Genomic DNA, 27879 nt, shown 5'->3' with positions numbered 1-27879 from the left:
TTACCATAATAACGAGAATTATATATATTAACTTTTCTAAGGTTTAAACAAATTAAGAAAACAATAATTTCGTATATCGAATCGATTTAATTTTTGAAGTATTTATCATAAAATATTGTCAAAAGTGTTTAAGATTTTGTGGACGATAGCATAAATATTGATATTTTGTATTAGTATTTTTGTTGTTATTAAAAATGTCTGGAGAAGCTGGCGATAAACCTGCTGAAGGTGGTGAAAATCCTGCAGGGGATCCTCCCGAACCTGGCGAGAATACTGCGGAAGCACCTCAAGAAGAAGGTGAACAGGCAAATGCAGGAGCTGTAGAAGAAACTGCTGTGAAAATAGATGAAGTGGCTAGAAAAATGTCACGTAAGAAATCAGTGGTAGCTTCCACATCAGCTCTGGGTGTACAAAGTATAATAGATATAGACAGAACCGCTCTAGAAGCTATTCTCGATGTCAGTTCACGATTACAGGACATTCAGAAAAAAAGCAAAATATCTATGAGCACACTGGCCTTAGGTCACGAGTCTTATAAAGATAAACAAGTAAATAAAGTTCTTAACTGATTAAATTGTTTAATTTAATGTATAGTATTCAAATAACAACCATAAATCGTTTTAGGCGAAAGCTAAAGAAGCTCGCAGTAATAGAATGGGAGGAGTAAAATCACAAAGTAGATTTCTGCTAGAGAATGCAGCTGAAATTTTAAATAAGACCATAGAATATGTTATGGTAACCGAAATAAATATATGACTAAAGTAGTTCAATTTGAACGCAATATTAGAACTTTTTCCCTGTATTTTAGGAAGGTGTTTATGATGCTGATATTCATATTGATATATTGGATAGTGCATTAGTAGAGGGGGGGAGAAATTGTTTCGTTCTCTGTGATGCTCTGCTGCCACCTTTAAAAATGGGTAATGGATATGTTAAATATTTTTTGTTGTTTTATTTAAAACAGTATTATTTAATAAGAGTAAACAAGATTTAAATCAATAAATAATATTTGTTCTCATAAGAGTCGGGAAGGTTCGTGCCAAATCAAAAAGGTAAGATGGAGAGAACTTACATATCAGATGCGGCGACAATTGGAACGGAGGGTATGTGTGTGGCCATGTATCGCATCAAGAATAAAGCTATTGATATAAAAAATGTGGCGGAAGTAAGTCGATTGTATAATAAAATAAAACAGAACCTTTAAATTTTTGGACCGTATATCACTTTACTTTTATTACAGGACTATTTTTTAGTGTTATTTGATATGAACCAAGAAACAGAGAACGTTGTATCTGGTATATTCAAGACCATGAAAAGAGTTTACGTTCCAGCCATACAAACGTGTCAAGCTTGGGGCGATCTTAATCCACCAAACCCCAGGAGTACTGATATTATCAAAACATATATTTCCAAAATAATGCTCTTCATCGATTATCTTGCCAGTTAGTTAATTTTACAAATATTATATTAATATTGCAATACAAATACATCGTTTTTCACTATATTATAACAATGCAGAAACTAAGATTGATTTGGATTGCTGTACAAAGTTTAAGATAAATCTAGTTCTGTATGAGGAAGAGCTTTCTGATTTAGAGAAGATGAAAGCTGCAATAACAAAGACTCATGTTTTGGAAGAAATTTGTTTTTATGTCAAACAGTGGGTTAAACAAATTACAATGGTAATTTTATACTTTCTACTGTATTATTATTGTTTTTACGTGTAGTAAGAGTTGGTTGTCCAAAGTAAAATGCGACTCTTGATTAAAAAAGAAGTTTTAAACAATAAGTAACCAGTTCTACATATTTATTTCATTATATTATCAGGTGTTGGTACAAAGTCAGCAGCTGCGCCGTGAGCCTTCGAATATAGGCCCTTTAGCAGAGCTTGACCACTGGCGCAGGCAATTGACGTCATTTACATCTATCATAGAACACATCAAGAGCGATCCATGCCAAATGTACATACATACTCTCATACGAGCCAAGTCTAAGCTCCTTAAGGTTTGACAACACACCATTAACCACTAGCATTCCTAGATGATTCTAGATAGCGTATTTGATTTATCCTTCATAGAAATTTATAATACGAATATTTTTAGAAATGGCGAATGTTAGATAATCAAGTAACAGATTACTACAATGAAGCTTTCGATAATGTTAGATATCTGTACGCTCTGGAAAAATACTGCGAACCTTTATACAGGTAAAGTCTACATCTATGGAAGTCAACCTTATATGAAAATTCCAACAATATATAAATAAGCTTGTTAATATAGATGTGATCCATTGACCATGCAGCAGTACTTACCGGGATTGATTTACACTGTACGAATGATTTTCGCAACTTCCCGCTACTATAATACCACGAAACAGATATCCACGTTGCTTGTTAAAGTAACTAACCAAATTCTTAATATGTGCATGGATTATTTGACTAATGGCGACAGAAAAACTATATGGAATCAAGACAAACTTAATTTTATCAGTAAGGCTAAGGTAATCTCACTGTAATAAATCGACAGCAGGGCGGATATGTGGTACAATCGTTAAATATCTGAGAAGGCTTCAGATTTTTTGTCCTTAATCAGATTAATATGATTATTTACAGTTATGTCTGAATCTGTATAGTTTTTATCGTGAATGCTATAACGAAACTCAGATGGAAATGATGGAAGCGGCCGACGAACGTCCATTTGATTGTTCCGAAATGTATATTTTCGGAAAATTTGAAACATTCCGAAAGCGATTGCTTAAGGTTTATTCAATGTGTAACATAAATAGGTATTTGAACTATTAGTAAAAAAAAACCATCTATTCATATTATTAAAAATTACAGATCATAGATTTGTTTCAAACATACATCACTTATTACGTTCTCAACAAAACCACTCTCGAAGGAATTGAAGAGTACGCCGTAAACTTTAATAAACTTTTTAAAGTCATATCATCTAAAACGTACGACGCTTTAGACCACAGGTATTGTATTCCTCTTTGGTACAATAGAATATTTTCTAGACAAACTCTCAACGCTTGTTATTCTTCTGCAGGCGACCAGACTTCGACAAGGATTATAAGACTTACAAAGACAATGTTGCGACACAAGAACTACTGTTAGAGAATTTTATGATTGCGGTATGAAATATTCAGTTCTTAAAACAAAGTTTTAAATCCGATGCAATCTTATAACTATATGGAACATTTTAGAGTGTTAACAAATGTCCAACGACTGAAATAGCATTGCATTTATTGGAAAGGTTTAAGAGACTTAAGTTAGACTGCTTGTATCTTGAGGATCAGTATTACGATCTGATTAGCAAGTACACAGCGGAGATTGAAGCTATCCGAGATAGGTAATTATTAAATTTGATTTTAATGACTTAGTGTTATTGCTTAGCCATTAAAACGTTACAATAATACATACTTCATTGTTATAATATAATAACTTTGTTGTAAAGAAGTACTGGTGCCTAGAGGTTAAAGGCCTGCCTCTGTGAGGCAAAAATGCGATTTTTCCAAGTCATATGTACTTTCTAAGAATATTGAGATACCACTTACAAACGGTAAAATATCGTGAGAAAACCTGGACTTATAATTTCAAATCATAAGTTTGAAATCGCCAGTCCACCTTGAGTAAGCGTGGTGATTAATGCTATAACCCTCTCCATGTAAGGAGAAGAGTTGGGAGGGTGGGTGTTGCTCAGCAGTGGCCTCCGACAGGCTGATGGTGATGATGTTCTAAAAAAAATGTATAACCTGTTCTAAGGTACAATGAAGAAAGAGAAAATCCTGACTTACCACGTAATATGCCTCCGGTTTCTGGAAGGGTAATGTGGATAAGATTCTATGATAAAAATATAAAGTGTCCCATGAAAGAGTTTATGAAACATCACGAGGTCATAACTCATATGGTAATCATTTATAAACTGTTTATACCATCTAATCATATCATTGTGCTTATCATCGAAGATATAAGACTTTTCTTATATTTAACTGAATGTTGATATGTTCACTTTTAATTATACAGAATACTCAAAGATGTATAAAACTCTATAATGTTATGAGCATTGTGTTTACGGAATTCGAACTAATTTATCACAGAGCCTGGATGGAAAACGTTGGCCAGGTAAACGAATTTGACATGTTGTCATCGAAATCTTGTTGCTCTTTATTATCCGTCACAAGAATTGGTGAATGTGTTTGTTTTCTATAACGAAATCATTTTTAGGTGCGCCTTGGCTTGATCGCACCTCTACTGATACGCCATCCTGTCACCAATTTATTCATTGTCAACTTCAACATCTATATTCCTGAATGTATAAGGGAGGTGGAATATATGTGGCAGTTAGGTTTGAGTAAGTATTATAATACTAAAAATCAAAATCGTAGAATAAGTTAAAATGAAATGAAATTATTTAAACTTATTTCATTGTGTTACAGGTGTTCCTGATTCAGCGCAAATCGTAGCGTACTCTAAGGACAAAATATTTGCTGACTATGAACGTATAAAATTTTTGGTCGAGCGCAACAATCAGATACGGAGGTTGCTGTTTTTACATTTATAAAAAAATCTAATATAATGCCATTATTTTTTTAGATAACTGTCATATTAAGTACTAAATATACAATTAATTTAGGAGTATGCCAAAACTCTACCTGCCATTGTTGCGAGCACAGCTGATTAAGCTTGACCAAGCCTTTCAGCCGGGACTGTCCATAATAACTTGGACCTCTTTAGAGATACCCTCCTATTGTGATAACATTGAGACTGTACTCGACGAAGTTGATCTGTTTATTAAAGAGGTTCCATTACATTTTATTTTGTTTAATCGTAAAATATGTTAAAGTTTTTTATGTCCGATCATTTTTGTTAAATGAGAAGATTTTAAAGAGTAGCCCTTTGGGGTTAATATTGATAAAATTAATTACAGACACAATTATACCGTATAATAAGTAATAAAGATGTAAAATGCAGTCATGTTTTGTTTCGGCGCTTAGTTCGTTTTACCAATATTTTAGGTAGTAGATATGAAAGAGGCACGTATAGATGCCATTTTGCAGTCAATAGCGACGACTTTATTAGTGTACCTGCCTAAGACCGCAGTGGATCCCAATTCATTTTATGAAGAAAATTTGATACGGCGGGATGAAATCGGTAAGGCGTATTGTAAAGGACAAAAGGGTATAAAAAGTTTATTATTAAATGTTAATATTTATCATTGAAATTTTATAGCCAATGAAATACAGCAAAAATCTTGGAACGCTGAGCTGGCTGTAATAGAACTCATAAATAAGTTCTTAGATAGCGTTCCATCGAAACAAATCCGAGATTTAAAAGATAACTGGTGAGACTTAGGTTTATAACAAAAATTATAGCTGGAATGCCCCTGATTGTTATATTGCTAATAGGTTGGATACAGAAAAGGCGTTGAAACAGGTAACATCAGCTACAAGAGTGTTCCCAGAAGATGCAGGTTGTGTACTATGATAAAATTTATTAACAATGTTGTATATTTTCTATATCGTTGTATATTTTCTATAGCGTTTATGGAGATTGAAAATCCCGATAGATTTGAACCGATGCACGCTATAAATGAATGCAATGAGCTTTTTGCATACTTCGCCACAAAATGTCTGGAAGCACTTATAAAATGTACGAGACAAAGCTTAGACCTACTAAGAAAACGAGCGTCGGTTTCCAGGTAATCATATTTATGAATAAAATTAACCATTGTGACTGTTCAACATTAGGCTGATTTAAGGAATATCTGTTTGTCACACAATTGCTAAGAAGTATATTAATTGTAAGAAACGGAAATGCCTTTAAATATAAAAATACATATAAAAAATTCAAATAATTATTAACATATTAAATTAAGGTTTAACGATTACTAAGCCGATGCTTAATAATTAAAATATAACACTAGTAGTCAACTCGGCATAAATATTTTAGCTTTTTGACTATGACAACGGATCCCGAAGAACAAAAAAAACTAAAACCTCTCATGCTCACGATGATGTATTTGGAAATTCCCAAAATTCTTATAAAGCCCTCCTTGGAAGAAATCCAGTCAGCTTTCTCACAGGTAACAGAGTTAAAGTTTTATTGAGAATATAAAGTTGTCGGTATTATATTGCGCAAACATTTCAGGTTGTGTTGAATTGCATTATGGATATTCATCGCAATGTATACATGTGGGGTCAACAAGAGTTGATTAAAAAGGAGAAAATGGGAGAGCATTCATTGACTGCTGCTAGGAGCATGAGTGGTGAGCGTCTTGGCGATAAATATATTTGAAAAATAAACCAATGTAAAATTGACATAAATAACTTCTTCAGAGGAGGCCGGTTTGTCACTTACAATAATCCCTCTTATTAATTGTTTTTTTGTTCATAGCTACATCGAGATCTGGCTCAACTTTAATTGGTATCAGAAGTTATTTTCGAATGGTTTCTGAACATAAGGACATAGTCCGTGCTGTCATGGCGCTGCAAGGCATGATGTACAAATTTAAGCCGGATATAGAAAAGCTTTTGACTGTTAGTAATCATATGTTTTCATTACACACTTCCTTACATTATACAGTTTATATTAATATTTGTACTCAAGCTGAATCGGATATTTTACAAGTTTTTATCTAAATAAAAGTAATATTTTCGTATTTACTAATGACATTTTGATCTCGTCTGCCCGTGATCATTGTTGCTGCAAAGTAATAGAAACGTCGGTAGTATGTAATTTAAAGTAATAAAAAAACGCGTAGTAAATCTAAAAATATTAGTTTTATTTAAATGAGTACTCGCGAAAGTCTTAGATACTTTTAGTTACCAATGATAGATACAAATTATAAAGTATATAAATGTTATCAAATTAATTTAATATAAAATTACATTGCAAATCAAAGTTATTCCCACTAATAAATATTAAAGTTGACACGTTCGGTTACTAAGGTAAAAGCAATTTCACTATGCGGAAAGGTTGTTAAAATGGAAAATAAAAAAAGGGTACACTGTACTCCTACTCTCATATTTCATTAAAAAACCATCTACTTATTACATATTGGTTTCACAATATTGTTTTCGGGTAAAAATACGATCGACATATTAAAATTTGCGATTACATATACATCATTATATTGCAATAATATCAACTCTTGTGTTTTCTATTGAGTGATTAACGATACTGTATAAGGGAAAATACATAAATATATATATTTTTTAAACAGAACTAGTTATAAAGCACTGATCAAATTAAAATTTAAATTATCGAGATTAATTCAAATAAAGTAATGTTGCCTGTTTACTAAATATAATAATGTTATTGAAATAGTACTTTCAAATACGAAGGAATAAAATAATAGTTAAACATAGCATAGCTCTTAATTCATGTCTATAAATATAGAGAAAATAAGGAAAAATGAGAAACAAAGAAACCTACATGTTTCGTATCATCTATTTGGAATCATTGATTAAATCCTTAGAACTAATATTTTAATAAATAAAAACCAGTCAGGTAAGGTATACGACGTTTGAATTTATTGAACATGTCATTTTTTGTTAACTAACCTATACCAAATTTAATGAAATCTATCATACTAAATTACCAATTATTACGTTTTATGGTAGAGTATAATCTAGTAATATTGAAAAATGAGCGAAAGTTATCTCTAAGTTACGTTATCTCTGTTTATTTTCGCTTACAAACAGGGCTATGGTCGATTTTCACATTTGTGGGCCGAAGATAGAGTTAAACAAGTTCAGGATTTTGTCGACACAAATCCTCTTAACGTTATAATCAGAGATATGTTTAAAAAATACGAAAATCAAACGGACGAAGTTGTTCATCTCCCAGAAAGACATATTATTGGTTCTATTCAAATAGACATGGGTAAACTTTTATATCATATTAATTTATTTGACAATTCCGAATCTGAATGAATATATTGACAATTTCTTGTTACCTTTACGTTTTTTTTAGAAAAAATTAAGTTGGCTTTGCATATAGAATCAATAGAATGGAAACGTATTCTGGGTAAATTATTAAGTCAGGCTTATAGAGAAAGAGTTCTCAAGATGATGCAGTTCATAAACGACCGCATGAAGGCCATGAGCAAGAAGATAAAAGACTTAGACGACGTCCGCGTTGCTATGATATGTTTGGAATTAATAAGGGAAGAGTTCATTGGGTAAAACAAAAAACAACCTTACGACTTATAAGCACCTAATACCATGAGCTGACATATAAATAGAGTAGACCTATATATTAGGTTGTAATTCGTGATTAAATAAACTTCCCTTCAATGAATACAGATACTTCTAAATAATGAATTATAATTATAAAGTAAATGAAGTATATATTAATTAATAATCGGTTTCAGAGACGCAATGTAAACATACATGCTAGTTAATTTAGAGAATATAGTTTTTTTTTTCGTTATGGAATATTTATGGCTTATTGTTAAATAAAAAAAACATTCATACAAAACAGAAATTTTTCTTACAGAATGGATATCGAGCTAGATTTGATCGAAGAGAGCTATGCTACATTTAGTCAGTTCAATATTGATATTCCAAAAGAGGACGCCGATATGGTTTATGGTTTGCGCTATGCTTTCCAAAATATGCTACTAACTGTAAGTATCTCTGTATAAATATGCTAATCGAGAAATAAAAGTTGTTTTGTGAATCTTTTGGATCAGTTCGATTACATTGTGATTCGTATTTTAGTCTCAACAAGTGCAACAGAGAATAGTAGATATGCAGGGCCCATTGCAAACGGAATTGAGCGATGGTGTGGCAGCATTTAACGTCGACGTACTTAAGTTTGATGCTGATTACGATGCGTTCGGGCCAATGACCCCTGGTCTATCAGCAAGAGAAGCGAGTGACAGGTTTTGGCATAACTTTTAATATATTTATACTTTAACAGTATAAATGACTTCACCACGAGCTGTAGGCAACTCTTCCAATTATAGAAAACAGTAGGAACTTAATACATACATCATACTCCTTAGGATTTATGTGTTTTTATGATGAAACAATTTTAAAAAGACTTAATCTAAGTTGGAAATAGGATTTATAATTTTATTTTTTGTTTTAGAGTGATTATGTTCCAATCGCGGTTTGATGAATTATGGAGAAGATTTGAAATGTACTCCAATGGTGAAAAATTGTTCGGTATGGAAGTCAAAGACTACCCTATACTTCATCAGAAAAAGAAAGAATTTAATCTGCTAAGTAAACTGTAAGTAATGGTTTTTACTTTTAGGACACAATTATCAGAAAAATTACTTATTACAAAATTTTCAATTGCAGATACAGTCTATACCTCGCCGTTATGAACTCTATAGACGGTTACTTTGAAACGCCATGGGTTTCAATTGACATTGAACAAATTGTCTCACAGCTGGCAGAATTTGATTTGAGGTAATTATTAGTCTATCCGGTTTCAAATGTAATGTTAAATTAAAATATATTAAGTTCAGTTTTTTTTTTTAATAAATTTAGGTTCTAAAGACACTTAAAAATATTCCAGATGTCGAAAATTACCTCGAGGTATGAAGATTGGCCAGCATTTATTGATTTGAAAAATAAAATCGATGACTTTAATCAAACTTGTCCTCTACTGGAGCTTATGGCGGATAAATCTATGAAAGATAGACACTGGAAGAGACTAGAGAATCTCATGCGTAAGTCCAGTATAACTTTTAACGACAATGTTACTGTCTTGATAATCTATATTGTCTGTGTTTTTTTTTAGATTGTGTCTTGGATGTGGAATCTCCGTCGTTCCTTCTGGCTGACGTTATGGAAGCACCTTTACTGAAATACAAAGAAGATGTTGAGGTTAGGTCGCAAAAAAATAGTTTTGGCCTAATTGTTCTCAGATTTTGTTGAGGTTTTTTGGTTATTATTATAATTAAAATATTTCAGGATATATGTATTAGTGCCGTCAAAGAAAAAGACATTGAAGCTAAATTAAAACAAGTTATAGCAGATTGGGCCGTAGTAGATCTTACTTTCGCTCCATTTAAGAATAGAGGAGAACTGCTTATCAAACCTCAGGAGACTCTCGATATTATAACTTTGCTTGAAGATTCTTTGATGGTTTTGAATTCTTTAGCGTCAAATAGGTAAGTTTTGTTAATAGTTTTTTTATATTCATTAGAATTAAAACACTGAAAGCATATCCGAAAAATATAGTTTATGTATAAGTGCACTCGTGAATATTTAGTATTAAGAATTAATAATGATGTAAGATTCTTTCTTTAATTAGGATTTTTATTTATAATCAATTATTTTATTAGATACAATGCTCCATTTAAGCGAGATATTTTATTATGGATCAACAAACTGGTTGGTACAACAGAGATCCTGGAGAAGTGGTTGCAAGTTCAGAACTTATGGATGTATTTAGAGGCCGTTTTCGTCGGTGGAGACATTGCTAAGCAATTGCCAGCGGAGGCTAAGCGTTTTGCTGTTAGTTTAAATAAGAATTTATTTAGAATAATTATTATCGTGTATTATAAAATTTTGATATAAGATATATGTTTTGTGTTATCAGTCTGGGAAGGAGAACAGTAGAAAATGCATTTCTTGAAAAGAGTTTAAGTACCCAACAAAACTAATAAAATCTCCGTAATCTCATTTGGTTTCGGTGTCCATGCCGTTTTGCATTTAAATAAGTTATATATTAAAAAAAAGATAGTTGACTAAGAAAATAACTATTAAGGTAGACTCTATATCGCTTTCTTATTTGCCACTTGTTGCCGTTGAAGTGTTCTCACACGAACAACCTTTAAGTTTTGGTTTTTCTTTACTTAATTACTAAAACGAACTAAACCATAAGAAACAAAAAAATTTAAGAAACGTCGAAACTAATCACAATCATAATAATCATCAGAGTCATTAACAAATTTTGTTTGACATATATAAATTAATGGTTTTTTATTATTTATTCATATTTAAATAATTATTTCGAATAAAAATAATTCCTTTTATTATATTTAAATGATAATATTATATATTTCTAGACAATTGACAAGACATATGTAAAAATAATGTATCGTGCTCGTGATATTGTAAATTGCGTGGAAACTTGCGTTTCTGACGATACTTTGAAACAATTACTTCCGCATCTAATTGAACAATTAGAGGCATGTCAGAAGTCGCTTACTGGGTATTTGGAGACAAAGCGGTTAATCTTTCCGAGATTTTTCTTTGTTTCCGATCCAGTTCTACTGGAAATTCTGGGTCAAGCATCAAATCCACAATCTATTCAGGTACTTCGAAACTAGAATGATAAAACAAAGACTTAGTACGGAGTAAAAGCTTGCGCATTTGGTATTTATTTCTAAGACATTTAGAATAATAATAGTAATACGATAATCTAAATATTTTAGCCACATTTGCCAAGTATATTTGATGCAATGTATACGGTAGACTTTGATGATAAGGATCGTATTATAAACATGAACTCTGACAACGGTGAAACGATTCCGCTTGAACGACCAGTTAATTGTCTTGGAGGCGTCGAGGTATTTTGTTAATATACAAGTTTTACATGTGCTTGAAAATAATTATAAAATATGGTTCTTAATTATAACTAGATATGGCTTAATACTTTGCTGGATACAATGAAAGATACAGTGCGAAACATGATAGCTAATATAGCTCAGGCAATGGCTGGAGATCCTGAATTTGAGTTTTTGTTAGGATTTTGGAATTTCCCTGGGCAGGTGCTGTAATGAAATTAAATAATTCTTTATAAAAGACTTTTGCAAGCGAACTTCTAAATTAATTTTAATAATCGTTCAATTTATTAAGAATCTAGATATAACATACTTATTTTATAGGCAAGTTTGTTAGGAATGCAAATATTGTGGACAAGCGACGCGGAGTACGCTCTAAAGAAGGCTAGAGTTGATAGATATATTATGAGGCTTACAAATCAAAAGAATTTAGATTTATTAAACGGATTAATCGATCAAACTGTGAAGGATTTAGTGCCGCTCGATAGAACAAGGGTCGAAACTATGATCACTATACACGTTCACCAGAGGTAAAAATTATTATATTTTAAAGGAATGATTAATTACACTTTAATTTTTTCCTTACTAAAACAACCATAAATTCATCAGGGATATATTTGACGACTTGGTGAAACTGAGAATAAAAACGCCGACAGATTTTGAATGGCAAAAACAAGCTCGATTTTATTATTTCGAGGATACTGATGAATGTATTGTATCAATAACAGACGTTGACTTCATTTATCAGGTCTGAAGGTTTTAAATGTCTTCATTACCATTATTATTATTATTATTCAGTTGAGACGCTTATATTTTTTTTTGTCCTTATCTCTTATTCGTATTCAGGACGAGTATCTAGGGATCACGGAACGTTTAGTGATCACGCCATTGACTGATCGTTGTTACATAACGCTATCTCAAGCTATTGGTATGAGCATGGGCGGAGCGCCCGCGGGACCAGCTGGTACAGGGAAAACTGAGACCACCAAAGACATGGGGCGAACGCTCGGGAAGCTTGTTATTGTCTTCAACTGCTCAGATCAAATGGACTTCAGAGGTTTTTATTGCAATAGTTTAAAAAAATATATCGTTTTGGTTTCTGTGGAATAAAACATTGTTATAAATCTCTTATTCCTTAATAAAAATAATATATTGAATATTCATTTTCATATACAAGTTTGAATGTAAAACTGTGTTTAAATTTTTATTTTCAGGCTTGGGGCGCATATATAAAGGATTAGCACAGTCTGGTACTTGGGGATGTTTCGACGAATTTAACAGAATTGAACTGCCCGTTCTTTCAGTAGCTGCACAGCAAATTTATATTTGCTTAACTGCCCGCAGAGAAAAGAAGGAATTCTTTATTTTTAGGTATATATTTAAGATAATTATTTACGAGTATATAGAAGGATTATAATAATTTATTATCAGGACATCAGTTACACGTCATTTTATTCGTTCTTTTATAGTGACGGTGATACAGTAAGCTTAAATCCGGAATTTGCCTTTATTATCACAATGAATCCGGGTTACGCTGGAAGACAGGAGTTACCAGAAAATCTTAAGATACAATTCCGTTCTGTGGCCATGATGGTACCGGATCGACAGATTATTATAAGAGTGAAATTAGCCAGCTGCGGCTTTAAAGAAAATATTTTATTAGGTATTCTAAAATCGTGGTATAGAGTTTATCTGAAATATTATCTTAAGTAAAGTTTTTAATATTTTAACTTTTAGCAAGAAAATTCTTTACATTATACAAACTTTGCGAAGAGCAGCTCTCAAAACAAGTGCACTATGATTTCGGGTTACGAAACATTTTGTCAGTTTTAAGAACAATGGGTGCACAAAAGCGAGCCAATCCAGAGAGTACGGAAGAAAACATCATGATGAGAGTACTAAAGTAGGTCTTAAATTTAAACTACAAAGTTGAAAAAAGCCTTTCATTTCATTGTGCTAGGTACTAATATAGCTCACAATTTAAGGGAAATGAATGTATCAAAACTAGTGGACGAAGATGAACCCTTATTCATATCCTTAATTGAGGATTTGTTCCCTGGAATTAAAATAAGCCAGACATCACAAAAGTATCGTGTATATTTATTTATTTTTTTACAATATTAGGATATACATCATATAACCACAATATTATTATTATAGAGAAATGCAACGTGCTATAGCTATAATAACAGATCGAACAGGTTTGGTAAATCATCCAGAATGGAATTTAAAGATAATTCAGCTTTACGAGACCTCGTTGGTGCGTCACGGTTTAATGACAATGGGTCCGACGGGGTCTGGGAAAACAACATGCATTCATTCATTGATGGCTGCTCTTACGGAAGTTGGAAAGCCGCATAGAGAAATGAGAATGAATCCAAAGGTGACCTTATTTTCTATTCATATATTTTTTTTTGTATTTACTTTTAAAACCTGACTTTTTATCACCTTTAATTTGACATGATATTTTGAATAAAATCTGTAAATTTGAGGAAAAATTCATTTTATTTTAATGTAGGCAATTACGGCACCTCAAATGTTCGGTCGACTGGACGTAGCGACGAATGACTGGACAGATGGTATATTTTCTACACTATGGAGACGAGCTTTGAAAGTCAAAAAATCCGACACGACATGGATAGTATTGGGTAATTTTGATATTTAGTACTTTGAAATATTTTAAATTTCTAATGTCTGTTTTTATAATAACGCTCACACTAATTAAATCCTTTAAAAGATGGTCCCGTGGACGCGGTGTGGATTGAAAATTTAAACTCTGTCTTAGACGATAACAAAACATTAACGTTAGCTAACGGTGATCGTATATCGATGGCACAAAATAGCAAACTTGTGTTTGAGCCTGATAACGTAGATAATGCGTCTCCAGCTACCGTAAGTCGTATGGGGATGGTGTTTTTATCATCATCTGTACTGAAATGGCAACCGATACTGGAAGTAAGCCAACTAGTTGTTTTTTCAACCATCCATGATATATAGTAATATCGTTGTGTTTTCTATTTATTATAAATTGATTTCAGGGTTGGCTTAAAAAGAGATCTCAAAAAGAGGCAGATGTATTCAGAGTAGCCTTCAACAAAGTGTATGACGACGTACATTCATTTTTACAACAGAAGCTACCAGTCAAAATGAAGCTCTTGGAAGCTATTTATATCAGGTTTTAAATTTATATATTCGTATTGCACATAAAAATTGTGAATAAAAAAAAAATCATTGATATTTTTCTTGCTAGACAATGCATTGACGTTTTGGTGGGCTTACTGCAAATTGAAATACCTGGTGGAAGTAAGTATTTTGAGTAAAGAAGATGTCACTAGCATAACAATAATAATAATAAATATAAAACAATACGGAGATTTATTTAAAGATTTTTATTTTTATACTCACGTTTTAATTGCATTGCCATCAACCTGGCCATAAAAAGACGAGAAGGTATCAGAAAAAATATAAATGTTTAAAAGTACGAATTATTAGTAATATCCATAAATATGTTAGGTTTCGAATAGTACCATATGTGAAAATCCTTTACACGTTTATACTTTGAACGTATTAATAATTTATGTGTCACATATTCAAGTAAAAATTAAGGAACTATTTTTATTTTTTTTGTCAATATAATATTTTTAAAATTAATATTTTTTTTAACAGAGTTACACACAGACCGACACTTGGAACGTCTTTTTATTTTCGCTATGATGTGGTCTCTGGGCACTGTGTTAGAACTGGACGGTCGGTTCCGTATGGCTGAGTTCATGACCAAGTTGCCAGTTCGCATGGATTGGCCAGGCGCCCGCTCCAAAGAATGGGTTATGCCTTTCGACTATATGGTTAATGAATACGGAGTTTGGCAGCACTGGTAAGTTTCCATATCGCTTATACCATAATGTCAACAAATACGTAATTCTTGTTAAATTCTAGGTCCGAAAACGTTGAAGATTATATTTATCCATCTGACAGCATACCTGAATACGCTTCAATATTGGTCCCAAACATAGATAACGTTTGCATTTCCTTTTTAATTGATACAATAGCGAAACAAAATAAAGCAGTGCTATTGATCGGTGAACAGGGAACTGCTAAAACTGTTATGCTAAAAAGCTATATGGCAAAATACGATAACGAAGTTAAACTTTACAAGATGATCAACTTTTCATCTGCAACAACTCCGAATATGTTCCAGGTAAGTTTGTGTTAAAATATTTATCATTACTGCTTTGATATTATTAAGTAATATTTTAACTTTGCAGAGAATTATTGAGTCCTATGTTGAAAAAAGAGTTGGTATGACATATGGCCCGCCAAGCGGCAGAGCTATGACAGTTTTCGTAGATGATATAAATATGCCAGTTGTTAATGAATGGGGCGATCAGGTATAAAAACGACATCGCATATAATTTATTTGTAATAAAAAAGATTTACATAATTTCATCTGTAGGTTACTAACGAAATAGTCCGTCAAATGATGGAACAAGGCGGGTTCTATTCGTTAGATAAGCCTGGTGATTTCTTCATCATTGCTGATATTCAAATGTTTGGAGCTATGATACATCCGGGTAAGTCAGTCATCATCATCATCAGCCTATAGGAGCCCATTGCTGAGCAAAGGCCTCTTCTCACACGGAGAAGGTTAGAGCATTAATCACCACGCTTGCTCAAGACGGGTTGGCCATTTCAATCGTATAATTCGAAATTATAAGACCAGGTTTCCTCACGATGTTTTCCTTCACCGTCCGTCAGTGGTGTCTAAATACTCTTAGAAAGTACATATGATTCGGAAAAGATAACATTGGTACTTGCCAGGTTTCGTAACCGCGCCCTCACGTATGAGAGGCGGGCCTTTTAACCTCCAGGCCACCACGACTTTTTTCTAACTTAGTAAGTCAGTAATAATAACTAATAGCATAAAAATAAATAATTTACATTTTTCTATATGCAGGTGGTGGTCGAAATGATATTCCTCCTAGGTTAAAACGTCAATTTAATATTTTTAATTGCACTTTGCCCAGCAACATTTCTATGGATAAAATATTTGGTGAGAGTGTTTTTTTGGTCGGTTTTAGAATACAATTATTATTTAGGATTAATGTTATGGTATTGATATTTCAGAAACCATAAGCGCTGGTTACTTTTGTAAAACCAGGTTTGACAAGAAAATTATAGAGTTTATGCCCCGATTAGTCCCCGTAACTAGGATTATATGGCAACAGACCAAAGTACGTACAATAGGCAACGTTAATCATACAAAAAAATATGTTTGACCTTCTTTATTTTTATTTTTCGTATTTTTTACTCTCTAATTTATAAATTTTATATCAAAATTGCTACAAATAAAATAATTTATGATATGTTTTTTACAGGTAAAAATGCTCCCAACGCCAGCAAAGTTTCATTATGTATTCAACTTACGAGATTTGTCTCGTATTTGGGAAGGGATTCTTATGATCAAAAGGGAAGAATTGCCGTCTATCAAAACTGCCCTCAAATTATGGTTTCACGAATGTCTGAGAGTAATATCTGATAGGTAATAATTTTAAATGTCTATTGTTAAAGTTTTGGATATTTTATCTTTCAATATATATAAATTTAGCTATGTTAGTGTCAGGATTCATTAATTTGCCTTTATTAGATTTACGACATTTGAAGACAAAGACTGGTTTACTGCGAACTTTTGGAAGACCGCTACCCAAGAGTTACCAGATATCGTGAACGATATGACCGATGAAGAAACATACTTCGTTAATTTCTTGCGTGAGCCTATTGACCCTACCGGGGATGAAGACGAAGAAGACTTTAGCACTGATGCTCCTAAAATTTACGAGGAACTGCCTTCGTGAGTTTAAACTTATACAGTCAATAAATTTAATTATTGACCTGAAATTTCAAGCGCAACTAAATTTAGTATTGTTATTGTGGCCGCTTCATAAAAGTATGTTAGTGTATCGGACATGTTATTTAAAATTATCTGCGGTTTAAGATTATAAAATCATACAAATGTATATTGATTTATGTTCATAATATTTAGATGGGAATTCGTTTTGATGAAGCTTGGTCAATTTCAAGACACATTTAATGAGCAAATCAGAGGTGCTCATCTCGATTTAGTATTCTTCCACGACGCTATGGTGCATTTATTTATTATATCCCGTATAATAAATACCGCTCGGTAAGCTTATACAATGGATGACAATAAAACTTTAGAAGTAAATATATTTATAGGTTTACATTTTGCAGAGGTAATGCTTTACTCGTGGGTGTAGGCGGCTCTGGTAAACAAAGTTTGACGAAGTTGGCCTCGTTTATCGCAAACTTTTCTTATTATCAAATTACTTTGACAAGGTCTGTATTTAAAAATGATTACTTTGCTTACTACGTATTTACTGCTGAAGGTATTGGTTATTTATACTAATTTTGTCCTTTAGGGCTTACAATGTAAATAATTTTATGGACGACATTAAAATATTGTATCGTATAGCGGGATTGCAGGGTCAGGGTATTTCGTTTATATTTACGGATAATGATATTAAAGACGAACAGTTCCTGGAATTTCTCAACAACATCTTAAGTTCCGGAGAAATCGCTAATCTATTTCCCAAAGATGAATTAGGTAATATAGATTAGAGAAAATAATTGTGACTAATATTTTTTTTATTATTGACATTAAAATAGGTGAATACATTTTTCATAATTTATGAATTTGAAACAGATGAAATATTAAACGAATTAACGCCAATCATGAAAAAACACGCACCGAAGAGAATTCCGGTACCAGATGTCTTATATGAGTATTTTATTATGCGATCAAGAGCCAATTTGCATGTCGTATTATGCTTTTCCCCGGTAAAAAAATTTTGGATTCATACGATTTGGGGATCACTTTTTATCCATATAATATCATTTTATGTTGAAACTTGTAGGTGGGTGAGAAATTCCGAAGTAGGGCTTTAAAGTTTCCCGGTCTGATATCCGGATCAACTATGGATTGGTTCCAAAAATGGCCGCGAGAGGCTTTGATAGAAGTGGCTCATCATTTTCTTTCAGAATTTCAAGTACGTTTCAAGAACAACGAGTAGTCCCTCAAAGAGGATATTATTTCATACAGCAATTATATGCTTTCGACTTGCTCGTCTTAAAATTAACTTATAATGTATTTTATTTTAAGGTGGTGTGTTCACCTGAAACAAAAACACAATTAATTGAAATAATGGGTAGTGTTCAAGACAATGTCGCCGAAACTTGTGCTATTTACTACGAGAGATTTAGGAGACAGACGCATGTTACTCCTAAATCTTACTTATCGTTTTTGGAAGGTTATAAAGTGTTATACAAGGCGAAGCACTTGCATATTGCTGAATTAGCTAGAAGGTTTTATTGGTTTCGTTGATTTTACTTTGAATAATATGATTACTGATTAACATATAAAATGTTTCTAAGCAGTTAGAAAATTTTCTAATACAAAAGATATTTATAAAAATTTTATCGTTTCGTTATATTATATCCTTCAATAGAGGCTTGAATAAGATAATATAAAAACTTTTTGAAGAAATATCTACTTAAGTTTTTTTTTATCAGGATAAGGATTTTTATTTTGCGAGTGTAATTTTACAGAATGACAACAGGACTGGATAAACTTGTTGAGGCAGCTGAAAGTGTTGACGTGTTAAAGAAAGAACTTGAAGTCAAGGAAATGGAAATTAAAGTTGCAACTGCAAAAGCAGAAGAGGTTAGCTAAATTCCATTTCATATGGATAGTATAATTATATGTTATCACATAGAAGTTTGAATAAAGTTTCAAACAAAAATCGTTAATATATTTGTTATATGATGTTTGAAATATATTTGGAATTGAAAAACAAAGCACATATCATTCTAGTCTAAGAAGACGAAACTATAATTACAATTATTTCACTGTCTTGCCAATACTGTACGTTATTTCGTCTGAGTGTGTGCTATTTCTCAATGCGTCTTCTTACCCGAACGATGTATTTATTAATTGGAGTGAAAAAATCTAGAATTCCAAACCATTTATTCTGTCATTACCTCGTCATAAAATGAAAAGTTTTAAAAAACGTTTATCTCTTTGCATTGTTAAATTTTGGAATGCTCTCCCTATGTGAATCGGAAAAGTTAAATCTTTATATTTCTATCAAAAATGTGTAAAATATTTTTTTACGTACAATAGGTACTAGCTGCAGTGGCTGAATCAGCTGCTGCTGCAGAAGTTGTGAAGGCTGAGGTTCTGGCCGTGAAAGATAGAGCTGTGAAACTCGTCAGTGTTATTGCGGCGGAAACGGCAGTTGCAGAAGAAAAGCTAGCTGCAGCAAAACCAGCACTAGACGCAGCTGAAGCAGCTTTGCTAGTTATTATATATTATTTTTTAAATCATCAAATACTATTCTTAGATGAAATGATTTTAGTGATAAGAAGAAGATAATTTGACATTCGGATTTAGTGTAATATAATTTCACATCTTTTATCACTTTGTTTTTTTGTTTACTTTAGACAATTAATGCTGCTGACATTGCCACTGTCCGTAAATTGGGAAAACCACCATATCTTATTACTCTTATTATGGATGCTGTCATCCTGTTATTTAGAAAGAAAATTGATCCAATTAAACCTGATCCAGAAAAACAATTTTTGTTAGCGTCTTGGGCTGAATCTTTGAAGGTAAGAGAAAATTCATTAATGTTATGTGTTATGATTGATTGAATTAATAATATAATTGATCCTATCATGTTAAGGTTATGGCAGACGCAAGATTTTTAAATAACTTGAAGTTTTATCCTAAGGATGAAATTAATGCAGAAATGGTGGATTTATTGCAACCATATTTTAGTTTCCCGTAAATGTTTTGAACATTATACTAATCATTAGTATGTATTATAAAAGGATTTAACTGTTTTTCTAAAATAATGTTATAAATTTCAGTCAATACACTTTTGAAGCAGCTAAAATAGCCTGCGGCAATGTGGCTGGCTTAATTTCCTGGACCATAGCAATGGCGCAGTTTTACGGGGTGAACAAAGACGTTTTGCCTTTAAAAGCAAACTTAGCTGTTATGCAAAGCAAATATCAAGCTGCCAAACGAGAATTGGAGGCTGCGGAAGCTCTTTTAGAAGCCAAAGAGGTTGGATTAAGAACTAAAAAAATTATAACTTAATGGCCGATAACTAAATAGATCGTTTTTGGTTTATTTTTAAAAATAACGTTCAATTTTTGTTTCCTAGCGTGAGCTGGGTGAAGTCCAACGTCAGTTTGAGGAAGCGATGTCTCTTAAACAAGCAGTTTTAGATGATGCTGCTAAGTGTCAACAGAAAATGGATGCAGCCACGGCACTCATAAATGGACTAAGTGGAGAGAGAATAAGATGGACTGAGCAGTCTGCCCTCTTTAAATCCGAAATTGAGAGACTAGTTGGGGATATTTTGCTGTTAACTGGGTTATTTGAAACTCTTTTTCTAACAAATCGTATGATTAAAATATAGAACGGCCTATATTTACTTAAAATGCTATTAATATTTATAGATTTTTATCATATACGGGACCGTTTAACCAAGAGTTTAGAATACTGTTAATACAGAATTGGTTACATGAATTATTAAAAAGGAAAATTCCTGTTTCAATGAATTTGAGTATTGTTGACCAACTCACCGATGCTGCTACAGTATGTTAATTCACGTTCATCATTTATATTACCTAGTAGAAGAATATTCTATCATCCCAAATACTATTACGCTATATATTACATAACAGTTATTACAAAATTTTATTTTAAATTTCTCTAGATTGGAGATTGGAATCTTTGTGGTCTACCGTCGGATGAATTATCCGTACAGAATGGTATTATTGTGACGAAGGCATCTCGTTTTCCGTTACTCATAGATCCTCAAACCCAAGGGAAAATCTGGATTAAGAACATGGAGAAATTTAATGACTTGATTGTCACAACTCTTAACCATAAATATTTCCGGTAGGTCAGAATATTTTTTTTATATTGTCGTGGAAGATGTAGTACTTATGAGCCTTTTTTTTAGGAATCATGTTGAAGATTGTGTTTCCTTGGGTAGACCCATGCTGATTGAGGATGTGGCTGAAGAATTAGATCCGGCTTTGGACAATATTCTGGAGAAGAATTATATAAAAATAGGCTCTTCATATAAAGTAACGTTATTAAATATAATATAAATTAAGTAAAATACTTATGTATGTCAATGAAGTTTTTTTACTGCACAATTAAAGACTCAATTCATTTAAACAATTAAAGAGCTTATAATAAAAAATATTTTATTACAATTTACTGTGTAGTAATAAGTATATAAACAGTAAATATTATATGCATGTATAATATATATATGTATATAATATTTATCAGTATGTATGTTTGTTATAATTCAATCATCACCATATTCCATGTTATCATTTTCCTATAGTAGGTAGTCTGGAAAACACTGTCATTTGGTCTTAAGACCGCCTCCATACTCATATTTCATAGTATATGATTTTTATTTCGTTTTTTTTTTTGTTTTTTCATGAAATTCTTTTATTTTGGATGGTGTCGAATAAAGTGTTAAATAAAAAAATAAAAACACTCTATTCTTATTAATTTATGAATATTTTAGGTAAGATTGGGGGACAAAGAAATAGATGTTACGGCAGGTCACAAAATATACATCACAACTAAACTTCCGAACCCCGCTTATACTCCAGAAATATCTGCTCGAACATCTATCATTGATTTTACAGTCACAATGCAAGGTACTAATAAATGATACAAATAGTATTCAGTTCTTTAAAAAAAAAAACACGTATTAAATTTACAAAAGGCAACCCAATGCTTATTCTGAACTTTTGGATATTTGATAAAAATACTAACCTAAATGTTGTCACACCATAAAAAGGTCTCGAAGACCAGCTCTTGGGACGGGTTATACTTACCGAGAAAGCAGAAATGGAAGCCGAAAGAACACAGTTAATCATGGATGTGACGGCTAATCGTCGTAAAATGCAGGAGTTGGAAGAAAATTTGCTTCATAAATTAACCACAATTCAGGGATCTTTAGTAGAGGATGTCTCACTAATTCAAGTATTGAATATAACAAAGGCCACAGCAACTGAGGTACTTTAAGAATTAGACATAATTAATTTTATTTAATATTGTTTACAAAAGATCCATTCGGGTTTTTCAAAATTGTTATTCAGAACTTCTAGGTAGAACTACTAGTACACGTGAATATGAGAGGAAAATATTATTGCGTTTTAAAATTCCTAACTCATTTCTGACACAATTCAATTGTGCTTTGATGCTCAATTTTTCCCTTGTTTTCTTTTGTTAAAAAATTTAATTGCAAGTGATTTTAATCAACTATAAAAATAGGTAAAAGAAAAACTTGATGGAGCAAAAGAAACTGAAATAAAAATCAACCTCGCCCGCGAAGAGTTCAGACCGGTTGCCACACGTGGGTCAGTGCTCTACTTCCTGATATGTAACATGTCGTTAGTGTGCAATATGTACCAGACCTCATTGGCTCAGTTCCTGGAACGTTTTGACATTTCCATGGAAAGGTCGCCACCAAGTCCTATTACCTTCAAACGAATTGGCTTTATCATTGAGTATCTGGTAAGTTGAATAATTTAACATAATTTTAATTTTTGTACACAAGTATATATATATATATACTGTTAAGAGCGCATTACATGTTTTTTTCTAATTATTGCTTTTTTAATCGATTTTGACTTTAAAATAATCTTTTACTAGACCTACGATGTGTGGAAGTACATAAGCCGAGGGTTTTACGAAAAACATAAGTACTTATTTACTTTACTCTTAACGCTGAAAATCGACCTTCAGAAGGAATACGTGTCTTACGACGAGTTCCAGATATTTATTAAAGGTTTTATTTTTTATATGACATAGCACTAATTTATGAATTCTTTGGGATTATTGTATTTAAAACAAAATTTGATGGCTTAGGAGGGGCAGCATTGGATCTTAATGCATGTCCTCCAAAACCTTTTAAATGGGTGACTGATATGTCTTGGTTGAACCTTGTGCAACTATCTAATTTAAGGCAGTTTACAAATATACTAGATCAAGTAACAAATAATGAAAAAGGATGGAAGTCTTGGTAAATGATATTCTATCTTAAAAAGTGTATTACAGTCATAAAATATAAAAAAATATATACATTTTTCGTGTTATATTACTCAAGGTTTGATAAAGAAGCACCTGAAGACGAACCTTTGCCTGATGGATACCACACAGTAGATGTTTTCAGAAAACTTCTAGTAGTTCGTGCATGGTGTCCTGATAGGACACTAGCACAAAGCTTGTAAGATTATTCATGTCACTGTTAATAAAATTTTGTAGTATGATTCCACTTTGAAAGTACTTTTTATTCCCCCAGAAAATATGTTATATTTTCAATGGGTGCAAAATTCTCCGAAGCTGTAATCGTAAATTACGAGGTATGTTCTATAACAATAAATAAATTATGGAGTATCGATATATGTTACTATATATTATATCATTTTTGAGATTTCCATATATTTAAACTAAATATATATATATATATATATATATATATATATGTAGTTGATAAAATTTGTAAACAGCAAATGGTGCTAGAATCGCGACCATTAGTACCCCTAATTGGATTTTTGGCAATGGGTTCAGACCCGACCCCGTCTATCGAAACGACGGCAAAGCGCCTTGAGTGCTTATGTTCATCTATTTCTATGGGTCAGGGTCAGGAAGTTCACGCAAGAAAACTTATTGATCGAGCTCTCACTGAGGTATAAGTATATCCATTTGTGATTTTCCATTTTGATGCAGGATGATGTATAAAAAGATGAACTCTCAATATTTAAACTCATAAATAAATTGAAGTATCTATTAATGTTTTAGACAATAATATTTTTTAATAAATGTCCAAGACACTTTAATTTTAATGATTTATGTTAATTAAATAGCGGAATTTTTGTTATATTTTAGTTATAATTTATGTACAAAAATGTTTATTGTTTTATGATAGGGATTATGGGTATTGCTGCAAAATTGCCATTTAGGTTTGGAGTACATGGTAGAAATTATGGAGCAGTTTGGTGAATTAGAAAAAGATCCAGAGAAAGTTCACGAAACATTCAGGTTTATTATTTTCTTTATTTCCTTAGTTTTCGTTGGTTTAAATAAATGGTATTAACAGAAAAAAATTTTAGGCTTTGGATAACAACGGAAGTTCACGATAAATTTCCAATAACGTTACTTCAAATGTCTATAAAGTATACCTGTGAACCACCTTCGGGTATGTTCTTTTATATCAATTATATTGAAGTGATATCGAAATTGTCAAATTTTAAGTTAAAATTTTTCAATAAAATAACTTTCTAATTATAGGTATTAAAGCAGGATTGATGAGAACATACGATTCCATGAGTCAAGACTTTTTGGACTATAGTGATAGTCCATTTTATCTTCCACTTATATACACTATTTCCTTCTTACATACTGTTGTTCAGGAGCGTAGGAAGTTTGGGCCGCTTGGATGGAACATTCCTTATGAATTTAATTCTGCGGACTGGCTGGCATCTTGCATGTTTGTCCAAAATCATCTAGATATTTTGGAACCTGGTCAGAGTGTCAGTTGGACAACTGTCCGGTAGGTAATGTAGATCGAAATGTAGTATAATACCAAATAATAAAAAATAGTACTTAACATATTTTAGAGAAAGAAAGTAAGAATCAGGTTTAATAATAACAATACTATAATATTTCAGATACATGGTATCCGCGGTTCAGTACGGTGGACGTGTCACCGATGATTATGATAATCGTCTATTGTCTACTTTTTGCAAAGTATGGTTGGCGGAACAATTATTTTCGGAAGATTTCCAATTTTATAAGAATTACGGAATAATGAAATTCAAAAATATACCTGAATATATTGAAGAGATTGATAAAATGAAAACAGTTGATCCGCCTCAAGCCTATGGCTTACATACGAATGCTGATATTACGTAAGTTTCAAAATGGATCCAGTGACAATTCTAGAAGAAAAATATGTGTTGGAGTTTAAAATTTAATCAATATTTCAGAGATAGATTGAATGTTGCACTATTTTTACAATAAAAAAATACTATTATTTTTTATTTAATGTTCGTAAGCCAATACCGAAACCATAACCAAAACCATTTCAGATACCAACGAAATATGACTCAGGAACTGTTGGATACCATACTGTCTATCCAACCGAAGGAATCTAGTTCAGGAGGTGGAGAGACTCGAGAAGCGTCAGTGTACCGACAAAGCAAAGAAATGTTAGACAAAGTCCCTCCTAATTTCGATCCTCATGAAGTTAGAGAAAGGTATTTTAATTAGTATATTAACAGCTGACATCGATATTGCATTATATGTTTAATTTACATTCAATTCGTTTTGCGGCTAAGTCATTATTATAAATAATACTGTTACAGGCTTCGGCTTTACGGTATTTTAAATTCAATGGTAATATTCTTACGACAAGAAATCGATAGAATGCAGAAAGTTATCTCATTAGTGAGGACAACACTGAAGGATTTACTGCTGGCTATAGACGGAACTATTATAATGAATGAGGTATTCGTATTGATAAGTATGCTAAATGAATATCTTTACTGCTGCTAATAAATTAACATGAAATTAAAAAAAATGTGAAATATTATTTCTTACAAAGGCTCTACGAGATTCATTGGACAATATATATGATGCGAAAGTACCTACCATTTGGCAGAAAGGTTCATGGTCTTCATCAACTCTGGGCTTTTGGTTTACGGAGTTTTTGGAGAGAAACATACAGTTTTCAGTATGGTGCTTTCAGGCTAGGCCATTTTCCTTTTGGATGACTGGTTTCTTTAATCCGCAAGGTTAATAAATATATCATATATTTTATTATTATTATTATTAAATTTTATCTTTATGTCACATATATTTCTAAGGTTTCCTAACCGCTATGCGACAAGAAGTGACAAGAGCTCACAAGGGCTGGGCGCTAGATATGGTCTCTTTACATAACGACGTCACAAAATCTCTTTTAGACGAAATAAAAGCTCCTCCACCGGTATGCAACCAAGCCAAGTGTTATTTACTTAAATTATCTTATGTGTAAAGCTATTTTCATTATTCATAAATTGTTGGCTGGTTTAGTTTCCTAAAAACGTATTTTTTTTTATAGGAGGGAGTATTTGTTCATGGGTTGTTTCTGGATGGTGCGGGTTGGGATCGTCGTAACCAACGCCTTTGTGAGTCCACGCTGAAGGTGCTGTACACGCAACTTCCAGTAGTTCACGTGTATGCGATCAATTCAACAGCACCCAAAGACCCAAAACTCTACCAGGTAAGCTTTGAGGAATCTGTTATATATATCTTTTAGAATATAAGTTAAAAATGATTAGCAATACAAAAAAATTATTAATGATCTTTGAAAAATAACTTTGTTATTACAATGATATTTAACGCTATGGTTTGGGCTACGTATTTATACATTTATTAAAACTATATACGTCAATCTCTGTACAGTATTAAAAACTGAGTCACTGAGATGTCATTTGCGTGATGTAAGAGGTGAAATGGGATTTATTCAGCTTTTTTAATTATTGGTTCCTCTGTTTATGCGGTCTGCGATACCGTCTATCGATTTAAATTTAATTTTTGTATACTGGGAGCTTATGTGCCTGATATATCCAGGATATGTATAAGATACTTTTGATCCCGATAAATTAATGAATTTCTGTTAAATGTTTAAAAAAACTGTTTATAATTCAACAGCTTTCTATAAAAAAAATTTAAGTACTTAATTCAAAAAAATTGACATGCTGATACCCTCATATCTCGGAAATAAACTTCGTAGGGATGAGAACGCTTATCTAGAAGGGGGTTTAAGGTGTGGGCAAAGCCGCAAGCAACAGCTGGCAACAGGCAAATATTAATCAAACCATCAAAACTATTTCAATGCAAATTTTTTTAAAGTAATAAGTAATAATAACAACACACTACTTAGTAGGGAATATTATGAATAGGTGAATAGTATTATCGCTCGTTGATGATCAAAAATACTTTATATTACAGTGCCCAGTCTACAAAAAACCTCGTCGCACTGATTTGACTTTTATCACTCCTTTATGGCTGCCGACACTTAAGAATCCAGACCACTGGATACTGCGGGGCGTTGCAATTTTGTGCGACATCAAGTAAAACATTTCACATTGCGACATGACGCAGTTGAAGCAGTCACAGTAACTTTTTTCTAACAAACTCATCATCGCTAGCTTCTTTTATATACGATATTTAATCGAATGA

At 32.3% G+C, this 27879-nt stretch overlaps 1 protein-coding gene across 1 annotated transcript; it reads left to right on the top strand.

Annotated features, from left to right (window-relative positions):
* The first annotated feature begins 72 nt into the window (after positions 1 to 72).
* Positions 73 to 27857, top strand: LOC116779150 (dynein axonemal heavy chain 8). The gene is given in 92 exon segments (XM_061529670.1): positions 73 to 548; positions 625 to 735; positions 809 to 920; positions 1023 to 1165; positions 1241 to 1442; positions 1519 to 1682; positions 1828 to 2004; positions 2103 to 2206; positions 2280 to 2499; positions 2612 to 2758; positions 2840 to 2979; positions 3051 to 3135; positions 3208 to 3353; positions 3767 to 3911; positions 4028 to 4126; positions 4229 to 4355; positions 4441 to 4543; positions 4638 to 4803; positions 5020 to 5155; positions 5234 to 5345; positions 5410 to 5474; positions 5543 to 5702; positions 5954 to 6086; positions 6152 to 6269; positions 6398 to 6540; positions 7708 to 7888; positions 7979 to 8186; positions 8504 to 8633; positions 8728 to 8891; positions 9101 to 9244; positions 9316 to 9426; positions 9536 to 9558; positions 9561 to 9689; positions 9761 to 9846; positions 9934 to 10133; positions 10308 to 10479; positions 11034 to 11282; positions 11403 to 11537; positions 11610 to 11738; positions 11856 to 12061; positions 12141 to 12279; positions 12378 to 12588; positions 12746 to 12902; positions 13001 to 13194; positions 13269 to 13434; positions 13517 to 13618; positions 13692 to 13914; positions 14050 to 14179; positions 14269 to 14486; positions 14570 to 14706; positions 14782 to 14834; positions 15198 to 15405; positions 15468 to 15729; positions 15797 to 15919; positions 15985 to 16102; positions 16486 to 16581; positions 16656 to 16762; positions 16907 to 17070; positions 17176 to 17379; positions 17572 to 17712; positions 17781 to 17885; positions 17969 to 18153; positions 18253 to 18386; positions 18464 to 18595; positions 18709 to 18911; positions 19155 to 19269; positions 19729 to 19905; positions 20049 to 20216; positions 20291 to 20391; positions 20478 to 20676; positions 20777 to 20988; positions 21075 to 21213; positions 21335 to 21519; positions 21584 to 21710; positions 22169 to 22304; positions 22448 to 22665; positions 22924 to 23166; positions 23305 to 23440; positions 23521 to 23674; positions 23759 to 23878; positions 23954 to 24014; positions 24162 to 24341; positions 24581 to 24693; positions 24765 to 24850; positions 24943 to 25204; positions 25323 to 25562; positions 25743 to 25910; positions 26019 to 26160; positions 26258 to 26447; positions 26520 to 26641; positions 26756 to 26917; positions 27649 to 27857. Coding segments are annotated over 92 exon segments (14073 nt in total). The 5' UTR covers positions 73 to 194; the 3' UTR covers positions 27775 to 27857.
* The last annotated feature ends 22 nt before the right edge of the window (positions 27858 to 27879 follow it).

Source organism: Danaus plexippus, chromosome 6, assembly GCF_018135715.1.
Source record: "Danaus plexippus chromosome 6, MEX_DaPlex, whole genome shotgun sequence".
Taxonomy (NCBI): Eukaryota; Metazoa; Arthropoda; class Insecta; order Lepidoptera; family Nymphalidae; genus Danaus; species Danaus plexippus.
This window is presented reverse-complemented; position numbering and strand designations above follow the sequence as displayed.